The 19,728-nt window shown below is 48.0% G+C and overlaps 1 protein-coding gene across 3 annotated transcripts in view; it reads right to left on the reverse strand.

Annotated features, from left to right (window-relative positions):
* The window catches only part of LOC100114734 (protein apterous), a 28,791-nt gene extending 9,986 nt beyond the window's left edge, over positions 1–18,805 (reverse strand). For 2 of the 3 annotated variants that reach the window (XM_016987275.2, XM_016987273.2), the window contains exons 1-3: positions 18,064–18,805; positions 8,108–8,510; positions 6,925–7,357 (exon numbers count right to left, since the gene is read on the reverse strand). In XM_016987275.2, coding sequence (XP_016842764.1) covers positions 6,925–7,357; positions 8,108–8,510; positions 18,064–18,111 — 884 coding nt within the window. In that variant the 5' untranslated portion in view covers positions 18,112–18,805. The remainder of the gene's footprint in view (positions 1–6,924; positions 7,358–8,107; positions 8,511–18,063) is intronic. The other variant, XM_016987274.2, reaches the window with a different exon arrangement.
* Positions 18,806–19,728: the final 923 nt, after the last annotated feature.

The following is a 19,728-nucleotide window of genomic DNA, read 5'->3' on the forward strand; positions in this document are numbered from 1 at the left end:
GCGCGAGTTCGGGGATATTCGTCGAATTTCGACACTGCGTACGACGGCGGGGAGAGGAATTTATGGGCGTAGTATGTGTGTACTTTTGTACAGTTTTGTCAATAACTGCGGTCTGAATCTAAGTTGAAAAAAATAGCATCCTACGTATTATTTATCACGGAAAAAAAGAGAAGATCTTGCGCCTCTGAAAAGACGTCCAACAATCGAGTCGAAGCTCTCCATCACTTTACACATTCCTCTCGCCGCTGTCCTCGCATATAATTCACGAAGGGTAGCTCTCGATGCATATGAATTTTGCAGTGGAAAAAAAGCCATCGGAAGGACTTTGTCGCGCTGGTGAAAAATAACGTTTCAGCGGGAGCAGCGCAGATGCAGCTCTACGGCAAAACGCGCATAAATAACAGCGGAGTAACTCAATGCCGCAATCTAGATTAATGCCGTCGCCGGCAATGCTGCAGTGGTCGACGCTGCAGTCCCACGCGGCGCGAGAACTGCTGCAGTATTTGTGTCCTCCCGTCGGCCCGGGAGAGAACTGGATTTTTCGCGCTGAAGGACTCGGAATTCACCTTTTCTCTTTTGCTTCTTTTTTTTGTAGATCGTGTTTTTGAAATTTCAGAAAATTGGAAAACTGTACCCACGCAAAAGGTATACAAGAGACAAAGCTTAAAATTCCAAAATCCGCAGAAACATCTCAGTCTCACGCGTATACCAACTTCTCCTCCCACTTCCCTTGCTCGAGTGTGCGTGTGTGTGTACAGCTAACATCGTCCGTTTGCGCGAAGGACTTAATCCACTCCGTTCCCATCTTTCTCTCTTTTACTCCCGTAGCTCCTCCGCGAAACCTGATACTTTCGCGGTGCGAAGAATGCTTTATGCGGTGACACTGCAGCAGAAGCCTCGCCCCCGAGGACCCCTGCCGAGTCACTGCGCTGAATCCTCTTGATCCTCTCTCCTGTTTTCTTTTCTCACTCCTATACGGCTTGCTTCGAGCTTTCTTGGCGGTTTTCATTTTTTCAGAATAATATTGCAAGTAAGTTATGCCTCAACGCGCTGCGTCGTACCTCGAGTCGAGAGCTGAGCATTTATACACAAACTAGCGTAATAAAAAATCGCGAGTCGCGAGGGCACGAGCTATTTAGAAACAGTAAAAGCCGAAAGCTTGAGTTTCAGCGCGTTAAATCGAAATCTTCAACTTTTACGGCTCGAATCCCCGGGACGATAACGTCCTGGTTCTCTCTCTCTCTCTCTCTCTCTTTCTCTCTCTCTCTCTCTCTCTCTCTCTCTCTCTCTCTCTCTCTCTCTCAGCATGCGGCGTCAATCAAGCGGCTCCGCAATAATTTAACGCTGCCGCGCCGCGACACGTTCATATTTCGATGTTTCTTTTTTCTGCGCTTCTCCCGCTTTCTATCTCTCTCTTTCTCTCGGGGAGTTTCGTTTACGGCGCGCGGAATTTGCAACGTCGTAAACGAGTGCAGAAATCCGAAAACGCGCGCAATGGGTAGCTGTACGTCGCAGGTTTAATGAAAATTGTAAGTCCGCGGGACGTTTACGGTTGCGTCACTTTAAAAGCCGAGAATGTGTTGCGAGCGAGTGCAGTGGGTACGCGAAGAGGGATTTTGTAGTTTTCGAGATACACGGCGATGATGGCTGATTTTATTTATCGCGTGTACGAATTCGTACGGAGTGGCTAAAAAAGCGTGTTTCCTCTGATTTACCTCGTGCGCGCGCGCCACACGAGAAACGGTTTTCGTGACCTGAGCGAGAGTTCAACGCGATAATGTGTTGATCAAACGGACGAACTCGTTACGCGTGAAATATTCCCGTTGTTAAAAAACCATTGTCCGAGAGCAACAAAGTTTAATTCGAAAACACACTCACACACTCTGCAGCAGGGACGAGTCTTAAAAGTCACTGCATTGTGCCGTGCGTATATATCTCCCCGGCGAATCTCGACGGCCTTGAATTCTCTTGTACACTTTCGACTGTTCCTCTTTGGCGCGACTTACGTGACACGAGAGAAACATGGCGCGTGCGCAGGGTAGCCGCGCTGCGCTGCGTCGGTAGCGCGTTTTCCGCGCGACTTTATTCCCTCTCTCGAATTAATTTCATCGGCGAGAAAATTTTATATTCCCGCGTGCGCAGATCTGCGCGCTGATAACGCCTTTTATGACGTATTTATCGAAGAGAGCTGCGCTTTTCTCGGAACCCGATCCTTTTTTCGTCTAGTCGCCGCCTGGATATTCGTTAATATATTAATAATATATTATATCCAGCCTCCATAAAGCTAATTTACGCTGACACGGCGGCCTCTATTTATTCTGTTATTCCTAAGGAGATAGCGCCTGGTATCTTGTACACAGGCTTGTAATGGATGGATGAGCTGCCGTTCGAATTTCGTTTTAAATATTTTACCATAATACAGAATCTGGATTCGCGTATGAAAATACACTTTTGACCGCAAGAGAATAAGAAAAAAAAAGTGAAAGAAAATTGCGCAACACTCGCCCGCCGAGGCGTTTCTTCCGTTCTCACCTCCTTCGGGCCCTTATCTCCCGCGTAAATACGCGCCAGCCGTTAAGACGTAATGATATATAAAGTATCGCGTGCAGGTGTCACCGCTACAAATGCTCTCGTTCTCGCTTATCGCGGCCCGAAATCTCTCTCTCTCTCTCTCTCTCTCTCTCTCTCTCTCTCTCTCTCTCTCTCTCTCTCCTGCTCGTTCCGCGGCTAATCCCCTTTAAGCATTCATTACTCGCGGCTGAAAAGCACACGCGCCTTTCCTCATTTTTTTCTTCTCCCCTGCTACTCTCCTCGAATTCATATTATCTCAGTTCTCGCTGTCTCTCTCTCTCTCTCTCTCTCTCTCTCTCTCTCTCTCGCGCAAGCACGCGCGCAAACGTGAGAAAGGAAGTTTTGTCTCGAAAATTTAATCTTTGACGAATAAGAGAAGCCGGTGTGGAAATTAAAAGGGGGTCCAGCGGAGCGCTCGCGCCGAGTGGTAATTGAGCCATAACCTAGTGCGCGAATATTTCAGCGAGACTCGCCACGGGGGCCGCTCATAATTTAGCGCTCGTATAATTAAGATGCGCGGAGGAACGCCGCGTCAAAAAGCCTACCGTTTGACAAACGCCTTTTCTACGCTTGCGCGCGCGCGCCTCCGTGAGTTACTCGATTTCTCGGAAGAGAGAGATGGGCATAGAGATGCTGTATTCGCTTCGGGCGTTTCGAGAGGATCTTCGATGCAGGAGATTGTGAGGCGTCGGTTATTGGTGGAGTTTTGCGAGCGAGATAAGGCTAACTGTGTTTTGTAATAACGTTTCATTATATTCGATAAAAGCGTCGTTTTTTAAACGAATCGCTACAGCAGATAACGGCTCATTATGCCGTAACTTATCGCGGTTGGGCGAGTGAGAGAAAAAGCGATTTAAAATTAGACCAAAAATAATAATATTCGGTTGCTGCTTTCTATTCTGGGAATCCCTTTCTCGGCTACCGGAGAAATCCTTACGTGAACTCGCAGCCTCAGCTTATAACTCAGGAATATTTCTCTGGAAATTAAACAAGTATACAACTTTTTTGGATCCGACGCGTATCAAAGCAAGATCTGCGAATTTGCGCGTTTAATTAAAATGAATTAATTCCCTCGCAGGCGAGCGTGATTCGCTAACTGTTTTATGGAATTCCGCGTATAACGATACAATCGTTTCAGTAGTGCGTCGCCCCCAAAATACTGAAATATCGAATAATATACATTTAAAACCGGGCGCGCATTACTTAACCAACAATCAACGGACAATTAGCGTTGTAAAATTTACAGCCAGCTTGACTGTAAATCAGCGAGACTATACTTGTTACGCACACGTGGCATATCGCTCGACGCATGAAGAATTAACATTTTCATGCGGCGATTGGACGCCGATAAATACGGCGAGTGTGTGTATGTGTAACAAGACAGTAAAATTTCGTGCACGCCGATATCTAATCAGAACGGGCTCGCGGACATGTTCCTCTACCGGCTCTGCTCTACGTCACCGATAGCGATTGGCCGTCTTTCGGATAATTTATGCACGACAATTACCGCCTCTTATTTACGGTCTGCAAAAGCCAGGAGAGAGAAAGATCGGTAAAAATCGGCATGTAAGCTTCGGATCCCCCGCGTAAAGATGTGATCCATACTAATTACACGCGCAGTTCTGATTTTTCGAGCTGATCTCTTAAGAAAGGCACTCGGTCTGGATAAGCATCGCCTACTCGAGCGCACTCGCGATTCTTCCCATAAAAATGCAAATAAAATTACCCACGCCATAGCTCAAATTCATCAATAAAGAGGAAAATAAGGCCCTTCAACATCAACAGGCGCATCTTTAATTCAATTTAAAGTACAATTTAACGCGGCGGCAGTGGCGGTAGCGTATCATTAAGAATCGGACACGCCTCGTCTGGCATCCGGAGAGTTGCTTCGTGGCAGGAGAAAAAAAAACAACAGCGCGGCGATATAAATCCAGGAAGAGGCTCGAGGCCGGGTAACGATCTCTTTACGCGCAGGCAATTTTTACGACGGAGCAACCGGGCCGGCCCGAGACGTCACGCGAGGTGACGAGTCTAGAGTCGGTATACGGACGCTCCAGATTGCAAGTGTACACTCTCCCCCGACGGCGCGTAAATAACGTTTTTTTTGTGGGGAAAATCCGCTGAGCTTGCACGAAATAAACAGGCTTTTGTGTGTTTGCACTACTGCGAGTGTGTAACGAAGACAGAGTATGTAAAGGAATGAGTTTGAATTCGATCGCAATTTTGTTTCAAGATCGGACTATACAAAGCTACCCTATTTCAAGGTATAATGCGAGAAGCACGACGCCAATCAATGTAATCACGCTCATCGGGTAAAAAAACCTCGCTCGCCGATTTCGATCGGCTTCTGTACACACGCTCCGTAATATAGAGATCCAAGGGCAAAAAGTGAAAGCTCCTCGAGCTCATTAAGAAAAAATATCGTCGTCCGCCCCCGGGTAATATACCCACACACACACACACACACACACACACACAAAACTCTCGCAACCGCTAATACAGTCGAGTTAACCTCAACAAAATCCGCGCGAGCCGCGGTAGCAATTTTTTTCTCGCTGCGTCCCGTTTTTTCCTTTCCACCGATAATGACACCAAAAATTGCCAGCGCGAATCTAGTTACACATCTCGGGAGCACGGCACCGGACGAGCCAGACACGCGATGTGTCTCCTAATAATGAGAACGACGAGATAAGCCTTTTCGAGGCTCTCTCTCTCTCTCTCTCTTCATATCGTGACGGGATGTGTCACAAGATGTGCGCCGATCTCTTTTACCTGCAGCTAACTTTTTTTCTCTTCGTCGCGTGTTTGCTTTACGACGACGCGAAGCTCGCGCTGATCAAGATACGCGCGGGACAGCTATAGCGGAAAGATTTTTATGTAACACGCGAACGATTTTCGCGTTTTTCGTACCTATTAATAGGGACTAAAGTGACTCTTTTTTGACCGGCGGGCAAAAAAGTTATTTTAGCGGGCAATAAAAACCTTTATTGCCCGCTAAAATAACTTTTATGCCCGCAAAATTTTTTTTCTGATTTTAAAAAAAAGTTGATTTTGATAAATTTGCATTATTTATTTATTTTATATAATGTTTGAACAAGACAAGAGCACGGTTGCCGTGTCAAAAAATAGTCACATCAGTCCCTCTTAACACGTACGAAAAAATGTGAAAATATGTCCGCGCGTTACATGAAATATGGTGTGCACCAAGGGCTAAGTGGGCTTTTTGGCCTCGTGGATTTTGCAGTACGTACTGCAAAATCCACACTCGGCCTAAAAAAGCCCACTTTACGCCCTTGGTACACAATATACTATTATGTACGTGTACTCGGGTGAAATTTAAAATCCCCGAGTGGAACGAACTCCGGCGCGAGACGTTATATAAACAACGAGTTTATGAACACACGGCGAACCAGAAAACCGCGCGGGTTCAACCCCCGCGGCTGGATTTCGTGTTTCTAGTTATCGCATCTCGCACAATGGTCGTCCGAAATTTTTCCCACCGGGGCGAATAATGGCTGGGGAAATAAAACTCGGCGCGGATCAAACAAGTGCGCGCGCACCGCCTCGCGATACGTATAAAGGGTCAGCTTCGCGTCCTTGAGTCGATGCTGCACCGCAGACTGTATATACATACTCGGGAGAAAGAGAGAGTCTCTTATAGATCGCCGGTGATTTACTTATCGGCTATCGACGCTCGACTCGCTGGCTCTCTCTCGACGCCGGAGGTAAATGGCCGAGTCGTGACCATTAGCCCGTGCAATCCTCCTGTCCTTGCGATTCAACCCAAAGACTGTTGGTAAAGCAGAGAGCTGGTCGATACGAGCAAGAGAGCTGCGAGGACGCCGTGTGGGGCCCCCGACCCTCCCACGTGAGACATGCACTTGCGCTCTCTCTCTCTCTCTCTCTCTCTCTCTCTCTCTCTCTTGCTATGAGAAATCCTAGCCATCACGATCGGCCACGATTCCCAGGAAAATTAATATGGTCGGCGCTCTGAGCACGACGAGACTCGAGTGACAATAATAGAAATGAGAGATGTCCCTCGATGATTGGACTTCGTTTCTTAGTTGCAGCTTTGATTGAGGTAATTTCACTTGGACTTTCGTGCGCGAAAGAGCCTCCGGTAGAATTCTGAGCGGCTGTTTTTAATCGAGGAAGCGACGACGATTTTCCGGAGCGACGGCTATTTCCGCGAGTGGAAAGCGCGAAGCGCGTGTGAGAGAATTTCGATCGAGCCGAGACGCTTATACCACCGCTTATGGCGGCGTAAAACAATGAGCGTGTATAAGCGGTTTACAGCTTAATTTCCGCTGGAATATAGGCTCAATTCGTACACAACTGAATTGTATGACTTACCTGTAGTAGTCCTTCTTGCAGTAAATATTTCCCTCCCTGCTGAAGCACGTGACTTCGCCGTCCAGGCCCTGCCGACAGTGGGAGCACTGAAGACAAGAGGCGTGCCACCGCCTGTCGACCGCCTGGAGATAGAACCTGTCCGATATCCTGAGACCACAACCGGCGCAGACGACCGCAGGTCCGTGTTCGTGATCCTGGTGAGAAGGTGGCGTAGAAGGCGGCTCGAGCTTGGGCACGGGGTGCATCGAGCCTTGACAGTCCTGCTGTTGATGCTGAGAATCCGCTGTCGCCTGCTGGGCTTGCGACACCTGGGACTGGTGCAAGATCGTCTGCTGGTGATGATGGTGATGGTGGTGGTGATGGTGATGATGTTGCGGCGGCATGCTGAGATCGTTCGGGTGCTCGTAGTTGTTGTTGCGGTACTCGGTTGCGTCTGTGGAGCATTGAATTTTGACGTTTGGGTGACGTTGTTTCGTCGTTGCAATTATCATATCCGAGTAGCGATAGTTCAAAGCGGGAGAGCGAAACGCCGCGGTGACCCTAAGTAAAATTGAAATGAGAGACTCGATGAATTGTGAGAATACAACTCATCATAGTCCCACTGAGCGGCGCTGGATTAATTCCTCGTGTAAATACGCGGCGTTACATCAGTGCACGGCGCAGAGAAAAAAACTCATGCAACTCCCCGAGTCTTAAATAGTCCATGAGAACACGGCCTGGAATCTCTCTTTAGCGGCCTTTCACTCCGCATCCCCGTGTAGCCGTGAAATCTCGCTTAGAGGTGTGTGCGCGAGAGAGGGGGAGAGAGAGAGAGAGAGAGAGAAAGCGAGAGTCCGCCAAGACGACGAAAAAGTATGCTACAATGAGGTAGCGAACGCGCCCCGCCTGGATTTCATGCGCCTCCCGTCGCGGAGGTCGCAGGGGGTAGCGTTAGCGCCTTACCAATTATCGCCCGACAGTTTATGATTATTTTTATTGCTTCGAAATCTATCGGTAGCTCAATTTGTAACAGTCCAAATATGTTCTACTATATTTCTACCGCGTATCGATATCAGTCATTAATTAGAGACTCACATCGCGTCCCCTGACCTCGGTCCGTTCTCACGCCCAACCGCCCGAATCTCAGCAGCGGAGCGTCCGTAATAATCGGGGACCACCCAAAATCACACCTTATCCGACATACCTCCCGGAGATCCGTAGTCCCTGGAATCGTAGGGGGTAGCGCCGGCAGTGTCGTAGCAGTTGTTGTTGGTGCCACAATGCGTCTGGTGGAGATTCGTGTGACCGGACTGACTGCACGAATGATGTTGCTGCTGCTGTTGGCACTGCTGTTGTTGTTGTTGCTGCTGCTGTTGCTGCTGACACTGCTGCTGCTGGGAGGTGGGACTGTTGGGCAGTGTGGTGGGTCGGGCCGCGTCGCCCATTGACGCGGGCAGACAGGGACTGAGGTCGCGCGTCTGGTCGGCGCTACCCGGGACCACCGAACCGCTGCTGACCGTCCCACCGGCTGCGTTGGCGCCCGCGGCCCCGGAGCCCTGGCAACCTAGCGATAGACCGCTGCCACGCTCCTGTGTGTTCGCCGGCTGCTGAAACGAAAGTCATTGGATTAAATCCGTGATCGGGGAATATTTTTAATTCTACGAGAGCAAACAGCTTGTCATTTCATCGTGGCGAACGGACGATTACGACAGAGACGATGACTGCCTGGGCTGCGAAAAAAAGGCACGAGTAGAAGAGGAATAGAAGAAGTGAGGCGAAGAAAAGGCGAGAAAAAGGAGGAGCCGTCGTCGCGGCCGACGACGACAGCCGGCGATCGACCTCTTAATTTTCGATCCCGATCGGCGATGATGCGTGACGTCGTCTCCAGACTCTGCCTTTCAACTAAGTACCCTCGAGTCTCCCTTCCAGTCTATAATCTCCGACGATCTGCCGCAATGCTCGGCTCAACGTGTGATCTAATTTCTCTAATTGTGCGCAAACTTCATACGACTCGATCGCGATCCTCTAGAAACAAGTATACGTACAACGTCTCAATCTCAATTTCCCGCAGCGAGTGGCTGTTTAAAATCTTTAGCTCAAAGGATATTTCGACAGACCGTAAAGGCATCTGCGAAATCTAAACGATTCGCGACAGCCTCTTCTCTGCTCAATTTCACTCGATCCCGACCGACAAAGCCACTCAAAAATCCAAGCACATCATCGCTCGGATGCCGTCGAGTGGGGCCGGTTATAAATATAAATCAATCGAGTTCGCACTCAAGGATGATCGCGCGCGAAGCTGCAAAGGAGCGACAACCGACGAAGGGGAAATCGCGCGCGTCTGAACGGATCAGTGAGTATAGTCTGCGCCTCGAAAAAGCTGCGGGCGGTGGCCGAGATGTGGCGTAATGTATATAGTGTGAACTCTCTCTCTCTCTCTCTCTCTCTCTCTCTCTCTCTCTCTCTCTCTCTCTCTGTCTTTCTCGAGGCTACTGCATCTGAATAAAGAGAGAACAACGTCGCGGAGCTGCTGCCGCCGCAAAAAGCGCACCGGCGGTGCACGTAGGAATACAGCTTTGAAATTTATGCGCGATTTTCGCCTTCGAAAGCATTCCCAAACGAAAAAAAGGAGCTCTCTAAACTTTATTTCCTCTCCGCGACTTTCATCTCAGTATGTCCGCGTCGGCGCATCGTCTCCCCCCTCGCATCCCTTTCACCTCTCCACGTCCTTCTCCCCTCGCGACAGTCGCCGCGACAAAGACAGAACGCGAAGAAGAAGAAGCAGCAGCAGCGCATGCGCTGTCAGCCCTATAAGGAGAGCCTCCGTCCGACCAATGGCCACGAACGCACCTCGTTTCAGATGTCAGCGCGCTGTGTGCAGCTTCCGACATAAATTATCGTCCGGCTAGGCTACTACTGCCAACCAATGCCGTAGAGCGTGGTATATACGCAGTAGAGAGAGAGACCGGTATTTACTCTTCTTCTTGGCCACAAGCGCCGCCGGGCTAAAGCTCTAGGCATACAGAAGGTCTCGCGTGAGGGTAGGAGAAGAACGTCAGCGGGGATATTCGGTGCGGACGGGGTGTCACGGGCTGCGTGATGGAATTCGGAGCCGAGAATTGTCACCGATGCAGATCTGTATAATAAGACACGTCGATCGAAATCTTCCTCAACTGATGCATACAAATGCTCTGCTCATCTCGTGAATTGTGAACGCGACGTAACGCAGGTTACGCAGGCGAAGGAATTTTTATTGCCCTCGAGAAGGTGAAGAGAAAAAGTTTCCTATTCGATCTCGACTTCTTGCTCGCGACTCGCTCGTCCGATTTAATTAAACATCTTTATAAATCGCGATATTTATGACACGGCTGAGGAATTTTCTCTCGAGCGCGCGTCATTCAAATTTTTTCGAGTTGTAAAACCAGACAATTGCAGCCAATTAAGTTTGCGAGAAACGCGACCCCACGACAGCGCGATAATCAAGTCGTAAATGAATTTGGCGAATATATATTCAATCAATTGAGACATCAATTACTCACCGATTCGCGCGTGCGCGCGCGAGCCATAGGCAAAACTGTGTCAGTTTGCACAAGGGAAAATGTCTACGCCGTTGCGTCAAGAGCCATTTCAGGCGTACGCGCCGTGCGCGGCATTTTCGTGAAATAGACCGCGAACGCGCGGTCCAATTAGGGTAAGTCCGAACCGATAAGACGACTTCGAGCCATTTCGGGATCTTTATTTCTTTTTTTCATTTCGCGGAGCGCTCGCACTAATCTCGAGAATTATTTACTGTCAATAAGAGCTGCCTCCGGAATGTTACTAACGACTTTTTAAACGACGGATTAAGATAATCTGCGTATAGCAAGTATAAATTATCTGCGTCGCTTCTAAAAATAGACTATATGGTCAAAGAAGATCGATCAAATTCAAAAATCACATCAGCTTCGTTACAATGCAAGGTCTCGACACTGACATAAAATTAACTCGACGACTTGCGCGTGCGTGAGCGAGAGACCGGTGGCTGCTATCAGCTTCCTCGGAATAGGAACCGCCGGAGAGAACAAGCTCGCGATACAGATAAAACAAACGGTCCGGCCTTTTTCTCTCGCCTTCTTTGCTCAATAACCAACTCTGACAAGCTGAGTCGCGACTATATGGCCAAAGTTCGTTCCCGCACATTCATGCACAGAAACGAGCAGCGATTTATCCCCCTCGCATTATACTTCTCCCGTGTGTAGGCGTCCTCATACGTAGGAATAAGGGAAAAAAATGAAGAAAAAGAAATCGGAGGAATAAAAAGACTACGGCATCCCTAACACAGGCGCGCACGTACATATATGTATCGAACGGAGCTATCGCGTACACGCAGCTTCCGAGCGACACGATGTTGCTACCAGCAGGATCGTAAATATTCTCCCGGAGCTTCCACTTTACTGCCGCTGCAGCTCGTGTACCAGAGAGTTAGAGAGAGAGAGCGAGTGAGAGGAGCGGACTTCTTGCTTTGTGAAAGAGGAGGATGAGGAAGAGGAGGAGGTAGAAGCGCGTAAAATGAATTACGCTTTCGACATGTTGACGAGACGTGTGGAGGTGGCGCGCCAGTGTTTACGGCGTTTAGGAGGTGGAAAGAGAGAGAGAGAGAGAGAGAGAGAGAGAGAGAGAGAGAGAGAGAGAGAGAGAGAGTTGAGTAGTGGAGAATCATGTACTGGTTTTGGCGATTTATAGACGCTGCGCTGATATTTTTCGGGAGAGTGTAGCACGGGTGCGGCAACGATTCTGTACAGTGAAAAGTTTTTGATTGATTGGCGTTGTCGGGTTCGATAGTTAGGCCACGGTTGACAATTATTCGATATTTATGGACTCGCACAGTATTGCAGCTTGAAATTGAAATTAAAAAATTGGAGATTGTTTTCTTCATTTCTGATATTAACGCGTATGATGAGTTATACGATGTATCCGCTTCTCCAAAAAATTCGTATTAAAATGTACATTATATATTATTATGCGCGCATTTATACTTTCTGTGTTTTATCGTCGTTCGTATTTCAAAGGCAGACGCAAGCTATAGCTGTAAAATGCAGAAAATCGCGATCAGGTGCGAAATATAATATATGGGCTTTATTAAAGGCGACCGTTTGGTGAAATCGCACCACAGGGATATCCAGTGTCTCTGATCGTGATTAAAAATTATGCGATTGCCGGGCGTGCTTTATCCGCGAGCTGAAATATGCCCAATTATGGCGTTTCTTTTATGAAAATCAAAATAAATATAATATGAAAATTAACATTGCCGAAATTGATATTTAACTTTTGTAAAATATTGCCATAAGAGGCTTACTTTGACGCGATCTCTAAATCACCGGCAAACGGTGTATCGCAATTAAATTTCAGCGAGTGAATGAAAAACGTTATTTTTAGTACACTTGCCTCGATTTAATAACCATTAGGCATCCTTAATTCGGAGATACGCGCACTGTCAACGTCAAATCAGCGGGTGATAAATTAGGCTCTGTATAGCCGCTACCGTTACGATTAAAGAAAGCGTCCGACATCTCCATTCGTCCCATCCCGATCGAGGTTAAACAGAGAAGCACAAACCGAAGGATTTCACTAATACTCGACAACAATAAAAGCCTGATGTATAACGTTTCTCGCGCGTCAAGCAAGAACGAAGTCTGTCTATACACGTAAAAAAATGGTTAGTTACAATAACAAACCGCTTGGCAAAATACGCACCAACTATTTTTTTGGTTAACCTTACCAATAACTTGATAAATGTTACCAAAAAAGCAGGTAACTTACCAATTATTTTATTATACTTACTAAGTACTTGGTAAGGTTAACCAAAAAAATATTTGGTGCGTATTTTGCCAAGCGGATTGTTACTGTTGTTACCAACCATTTTTTTCCGTGTAATAAAAATCATCGAATCATTCGAAGCGCGTACAATATACACCCGAGAATCGAATCACACAGCCCTGACCGAAGAAGAGGAAGGAAAAAACCCATCCACACTGCAATTTCCCCTTCATCTTCCAGCTGCGTCACGCAGGAGTGTATATATGCAGTCACCTTCGGCCGCTGCAGACAAGAGAGGCGCCAGCGGCGGCGACGGCGTCTCTCTTTCTTCATTTCGCCGCACATAATAATCGGGCATCATCGCTGCACATTTCTCTTTCTCTCTCTCTCTCTCTCTCTCTCTCTCTCTCTCTCTCTCTATCTATCTATCTCTCTCTCTCTCTCTCGCTCGCTCGCTCGCTCTCGTTCTCTCTCTTTTTCGCTCTCGAGTTTTAATATCCCGGCCGCTCGCACTTTTGCGAGGGTATGAATTATTCATAGACAGTCGTAAATTATATCGGCGATGCACTCGGCTTATCGCACGGCGGAAATTGAAAATTTCGAATTCAGAGAACGCCGGCGACTTGAATTTACACGCTGTCGATTTTTTCTGAGTTTCGCGAGTATCTGCATGTGCGCATTCGAGTCGACTTATCTGCTCGAGTGTACGGTTGGCGTGCTTATTGTGTACAGATGAATTAAATAATAGTTTATCACTCTTTTGAGTATAGCTGAGGACAGAGGAAGTCGGAGATAATTTCGTACCAGCGACCCGAAAAAAAGTATCTTCAAACTCGTCGTGTCGTCATAATAGTGTATAACAAAATGACGATGCGATAAGTAAAGATAGTCGTAAAAACACACGCTCCATTTTTCACTGCGCCGGCGGCTACGTGTATAGCGAGAACCGATCGTAGCGAGTCAAGAATTTCCAGCGAACTATTCTGTTGCTCCTAATTGCATTACCGGAACGCGTTTCTTTATACCTCGCTTGTCTTCGCAAAGCCTTTCGCGTCAAAAATACCAAGCGCGAGTAAGCAGGCATTTTCTGCGCCGGAGGTACGACGTGTTTTTCCTTTTTTTCTTCGTTTACTCCATCGGGGAATTTCGCAGGGAAATGGGATCGGATCTTTTTTTCCCCCCCGAGTCGCGCTAATTGTCTTCTTAGAGCGTGCAAAAAGCTCGATTGATCAAGTTCCTCGAAAATTGGCCATTTTCGTCGATGCAGTTGCACCCGCGTAGACGACGCTCCAGTTTTTCTCTGCGCGCTACTCGAGAATAACCCTGTTGGAATTCCGCTGGTCTTTGCGAAAAAAATGAGCTTAGCATATAATGGAAGCGTAATTCATACGTAGTCTTGATTCGCGGAGGTCGATACACGCGGGAATGGCTCAGCCTGGGATATTCGCACGATGTGTGTATATAGTGCGAGCGGGCGAGAGAAGGAACAAGAAAAGGTGAATGCGAGTATATTACACTTGCGTGTGCGTCAACTTTCGCGAGGTTCGTGCTTCTTATCGCTGATGCGCTACTAATGTACTGACCGTGTTACGTGTGCGACTATACGAGACCATGATCTGCGGGGGTTATTGAAGTTGACAGGCGGCGAATTCGTTTTGTCAGATGTGGGAGTGCGATCTTTGTTGATGGCTAATGGCTTCCCGTTGGAGATTATCACTTTCTCCGTAGACCTCGTGACCCGAGACGTGACTTGTGAAGCAGTATGCGCAGAACGTGATAAGGGATTTGAATCGAGAGGAAAGTACGAAGGCATCTTCGAGATACTTCAAAATAACACGTGCTCGTGAGATACGAGAATTACGATGTTTCGTGGTTGACAGGATAATGAGGTGCTGTGATTGCTGAATAGAAATATCTACATAAATTTACCGGCAGACGTTCCGAAGTCTCGATAACGATTATGGAAGAATCAACTCTAGTATATTATAAAAATATGACAGATTTCGAAAACTGAGGGCGTACGTGTAGAATCCTACCCGATCGTGATCCGTCAGTCACTCCATCTCACGACTTCTAGACCAGCGGCAGTAGTATATACAGGCTTTGATCGACGGCCAGATTTCCGCGACGAGTGTCGCTCGCGACTCTTATCATCGGCGATCTCGGATGTAAATAGCCGCTCGCGAGCGCGTTTTTCTTACCGCCGATCTTATCCGCCAGCGTCGTTGTGAACTGTCTTTGAGGAGCTTGTTCTCGGCCGCGCGCGTGCGAATTACTTACGGCCTCTTTTCACTGTGCCAGAGACTTGCATACACACACAAGGGATACGGCCGAGTGTTCGCGAGAGTGACGTTTTATTCAGCGCAAAGAGCCTCTGATTGTCGACAGTTCGAATCCATATTATACTGTATAGCTAAAACATTTATTTAAGCTTCAACAAGTGCTCTAATCGCTCTTCCAGCCGCTTATTGCGCAATGGTAAGTTCAGTAAATCAAGAGCTATATGGTATGTGCGTTAATTGATAAGTGATATAGTTCTAAAAAGAATCCGTGCACGAAAAAAAGAGTAATTGATGAACGATAACCGCAGCCGATGATAAAACGCGCATGTTTTGACTTCCGAGAAGTATTGAAATTTGCTATACAAAGCCACATAAGCTGCGGGAGCGTACGTGAGTAAACGGACGACGTTCGCAGAAGAGCCAAGAGTCTGGCGGTCGCGCGCGCGTGACGGATATCTCTCGCGGCCGCTCCAATAAATCAACGGCGGCGGCGGCCGCGGTCGCGCTATCGCCGGCAGACGCGCCGCAAAGAGAGAGATGCGAGCTTATCTACTCCGCCGAACTCGGAATAATCGCTCTCTTTTCTTTTTAGCCGAGACTGTCGCCTCTCTTTCTTTCTTACTCTCCGGTTCAAGAAAGTACGAATATACGTAGTATAGATAGCTGTGCGCCTTTTGGCTCGCTGCCCGAAATATCATTCGGAAGAACTATATCGAGGGCTGCTAGCGTTATAACAATGCTGTTTAGCGCAATTCTCACTTGAGCGGATTCGGATGACGCGCGAAACTTGCCAAAGATCGGAGAATCTCGATTACCCGAAGTAGGCGACGTTTTACGGATCATGGATATTCCACTCATCTGTTTCCAGTTTTTCAGCGTTAGACCCCGCGCTTTCCTCGCGTCTAACTGTACCGGCTTATCAGACTCCGTGAAGAGGTTAAAACCCAAGTTTCACAAGCCACACTGCACGCGTCGCTTTTCCGCCTTATCGGCGAATCCTCTTTTGTTTATTAATCCGCGACGTCGCCCACACAGAGAGATGTCTCTTTCTCCCGCGCAGCCTCTCCGTGTCAGCCTCGTAATGGGCGCTTATCGCACTTCTCTCCATTCTTCCTTTTCTTCAACTCGGCTCACTCTCTCTCTCTCTCTCTCTCTCTCTCTCTTTCTCTTTTCTCTCGAGTTATAAGCAATATAGAGAGCATTATCTGCGCGTCGCCGCTTATCCGAGTTCAAGGAGCGCAATGTCTCGACTATCATGCGCGGAGAGATACGCAGACCAGTCGACGCCGAACTGACCGGTGCATTGAGCCCGACAGTTGTTTATTGCGACGAGAGAGTTCTAAAGTAAACAACGCTTGTCAGTCTTATACTTTCTTGGAAACGTGTCATTTTCAGAAATCGGACATTCTTCCAGAGAGGACGGCATACTTATACCTGCCTACCTGAGTGCATGTGGTGCAGGCGTTAAAGCGGAGTAGCCGCTGCACCTGCGCGAGATTCTATCTCTCGATGGCGGCGGCGAGCGAACGTATATTTATAGCGGTGGCGATAAATTGAACGGCGCATTAATATACATCGAATGCTTGATGGTTGTAACCGCGGTTTCTTTTTCCTCGGACGGAGTGTGCGCGCTAAATTCGCGCAGACGTTTCAATCTTCGATTATTCGTATGGGCGTAAATATTGCGAAATATAGTTCTGCTCGATGCGGTTTATCAATCGTGCAGAGTTGACTTTGGACGCTTTGTGCTCAGCGAGATTTCCGAACGCGAGCATTAATTCGCTTGAAAAATGCGAAAATTTCGAATTTACGCGTGTCTTTAATCGGCTGCTTTTTGTATATTAGTATATATTTACTCGACTTATCGAAAATATAAATTGCTCAGCTTAGCCAGCAGCTGATATGCAAATTGTATAATTGTGTTTTTATGACCCATTAATTTGATAGATTAGATATTTTTAATAGAAAGTGTTGATAAATTAGCCGGAGTAAAAATCAGCTTCGATCTACTAAGTGCGGACTGGCCGTAAAGCTAGATTGAACTGTAAAAATAAATGCATCGATGACGCACCGTCAAGTATGGATCGCAGTTATCGGTTCGCGAGAGCGTTAGAATCTAATTGCGGAATGAAACGATTTAGCAGAAAATTCACTTTTAACGATCGCAGGTGTACACAATGAACTGTTAGACAGAGGCGCAGTCAGATAAGTCACAGACAAATTAATCGTGTTCGCAGATAGCGGATGAATGCTTTTCAAGAACGAACGTATGCGCCGTGCATTCAAACAGCCATTTTTCAACACTCGAATGCATACGATAATATATACACGCGGGAAAACGATCGCACGTGTAACACGGTTTCTTTATTCCACCTCGTCTTCTTTCAGAAAATGTTGGCTAACGTCGCGTGTTCTCGTACAGCCCCGCGATAGCGTCTCTTTACCATAATACAGCTATATCGGCAAACATTCTCCCGACGATGCACTGTGGGAAAATTTTCAACAATTAATCGCGTTCTTTCACGTGCGGAGATCTTGAGCAGTGCATGCGAGCTCGCTTGGCCCTTTTATAACACACGTACCTTGTTCCGCAAAAATTCGATGGGACTTTTGCCACTCGCCGCGTCTACACGGGTAAGCTCTAATCACCAGGCAAATTCGATACAGTGTAAACAAGGCGGAAAGTAAGTATAAAAGAACCGGCGCCGCGTTTTTTAGCGGCAACGTTTATTGATTTATGCGGTGCAAAGCAGTATAATGAGTGCGCCAGTGGAGAACTGTACGGGACTGACACTGTATTTATCGGCGAGAGGACAAGGAACGAAATTATTGATCAGAAGTTGCGTAAGTTCTACGGTAAGAAAAAAGAGAAAAATGTAACAGTGCGATGGCATGGCAGGTTTTGCCGTTAAATAACGACTCTACGGAGTCGCCGATTACGCAATTCGATTCCGACGCCGGTAATTAGATTTTCACGCTGAAATAACCGAGAGAACGAATGAACCGTTGAGAATTCGACGCCTTTAATATGTCTCGGGATAACGAAGAGTATATAGACAAAAAAGAAAAAAAAACAACTTACCCAGTGCATGCCGGTGGTAGGAGGGGCGCGTTCCTCATAAACTCCCATCAGGGTGGCTGCTTGCGGGTACTGGCTACCGCCGAGTTGGCTATCGCCGGAGCTGACCGACGTGGAGGAGCAGCTGTTAGCGGCGCCGACGACTGCGCCGCCGACGGCTGCGAGGTTGGCGACGGAATTTCTGACGGACGCCAGGAAAGAAGCCGGGGGACGCCGGGCTCCACCGCGACGTCACCGTCACCACCTCGTCTTCCCTGACAGCCTTTATCACAGCCTTGTTGACGCCGTCGTCGTCGAATCACCAGCACTATTCCGATCACTCGTCATGTCTCTACCGACATTTCGCGCGAAACTCTCTTTCTCCCTGTGCTATTCCTCTTTTGCGTTTGGCACTCTGGAACGTCCTCCAACTATCACAATTATACAATATCTTAACGGCCGGCAGTTTCTTCCGAGAAGAAGGTTACATGTTGCTTCTTCTTTTCTCCCACACTGTATGCCCTGAAGTCAGAATGGAATCGTTTCTCGATCTACTACTCCGAGCTGCAGACCCTTCGGGCACGACTCGTCCTCGTCATCCCCTCGGTCCACCGGTCCTCCGACGACACAAGCAACAACAACAAAAACACGCGCGCACAACCGCGAGAGAGGAGGACGATATTCGATAGGCCCCCTTTGCGTGAGTGTCAGTCGGGCAAGCGAGCGAGCCCGGATGGAACCGCGAGGCGTAGTGAGGCCCGGCGAGCCCAGACAGCCGAGTCGCTGACGCCGCGAGCGCCACGCCACGGCCAGCCGGCCAAGCCGCCTATCACCCAGAGTGGGGCGCCACTCCGTGGTCGCGAGCCTGCCCACCGGCTTCCTCCACCACGGCCAAGCCACGCCCACCGATTGGTCCTGCCTCCTTGCGGACGGCTGCCGTCTGCTCGCGGCTGTCTGTCTCTTTCGCTCTCTGGGATGTCTGCTGCTGCTGCGGCTTTTTACTGCACGTGCGCCTGCGTACGTGTGTATGGGGAGAGGCTGGGCGCCGCGGACGTGTGAGTGAGGGAACGGGATGGGGCCGGGGAGAAGAGGCGAGTCGAGTGTGTGAAAAGTAAGAAGAGTCGAGTGAAAACGCGAAGGATGCGTGCGGAGAGTGACGCGGTGAAAACGATAAACTCGGAGTATATAAAAACGGGTCGATTTTGGAAGGACGCTGACTTTAAATTGCATAACGCCAGAAACTGTACTTGTTGGCTTTTAATGCGTATTTTTTTCTTAAGAAAATGATGAAAGGCGCATATTCTCACTTACTTCGTCGTATCGTGTTTTACACCGACCACTGTAAACATTTTGTTCAAACAAATATTCACAATCTTCATCATCGAACATTTTTAATACAAATGGGCTCTACTTTGCCTTATACGCATGGTTAAAATGCGAGGAGCCCATGAGCGACCGCTTGGCTTGTAATCGTAATTCGTTTACGGTACATGATCCTCAAAAATGCGGAAGACAGAAATAACTTGCCTCGATCCCTGCTTGAGAGCTCTCACGAGGATGTCGGGCGTATGTTACTTGATTCTTCGGTACCTAACGCAAAGCAGCTTCTGCGATTTAAAGGATTACGTCCCAGTGGCACAACCGCGCTGGATTGCGCTTTATCAGGCCTAATGCTCCTAATGACGTCGT

The sequence above is a fragment of the Nasonia vitripennis genome, chromosome 4 (genome assembly GCF_009193385.2).
Source record: "Nasonia vitripennis strain AsymCx chromosome 4, Nvit_psr_1.1, whole genome shotgun sequence".
NCBI lineage: Eukaryota > Metazoa > Arthropoda > Insecta > Hymenoptera > Pteromalidae > Nasonia > Nasonia vitripennis.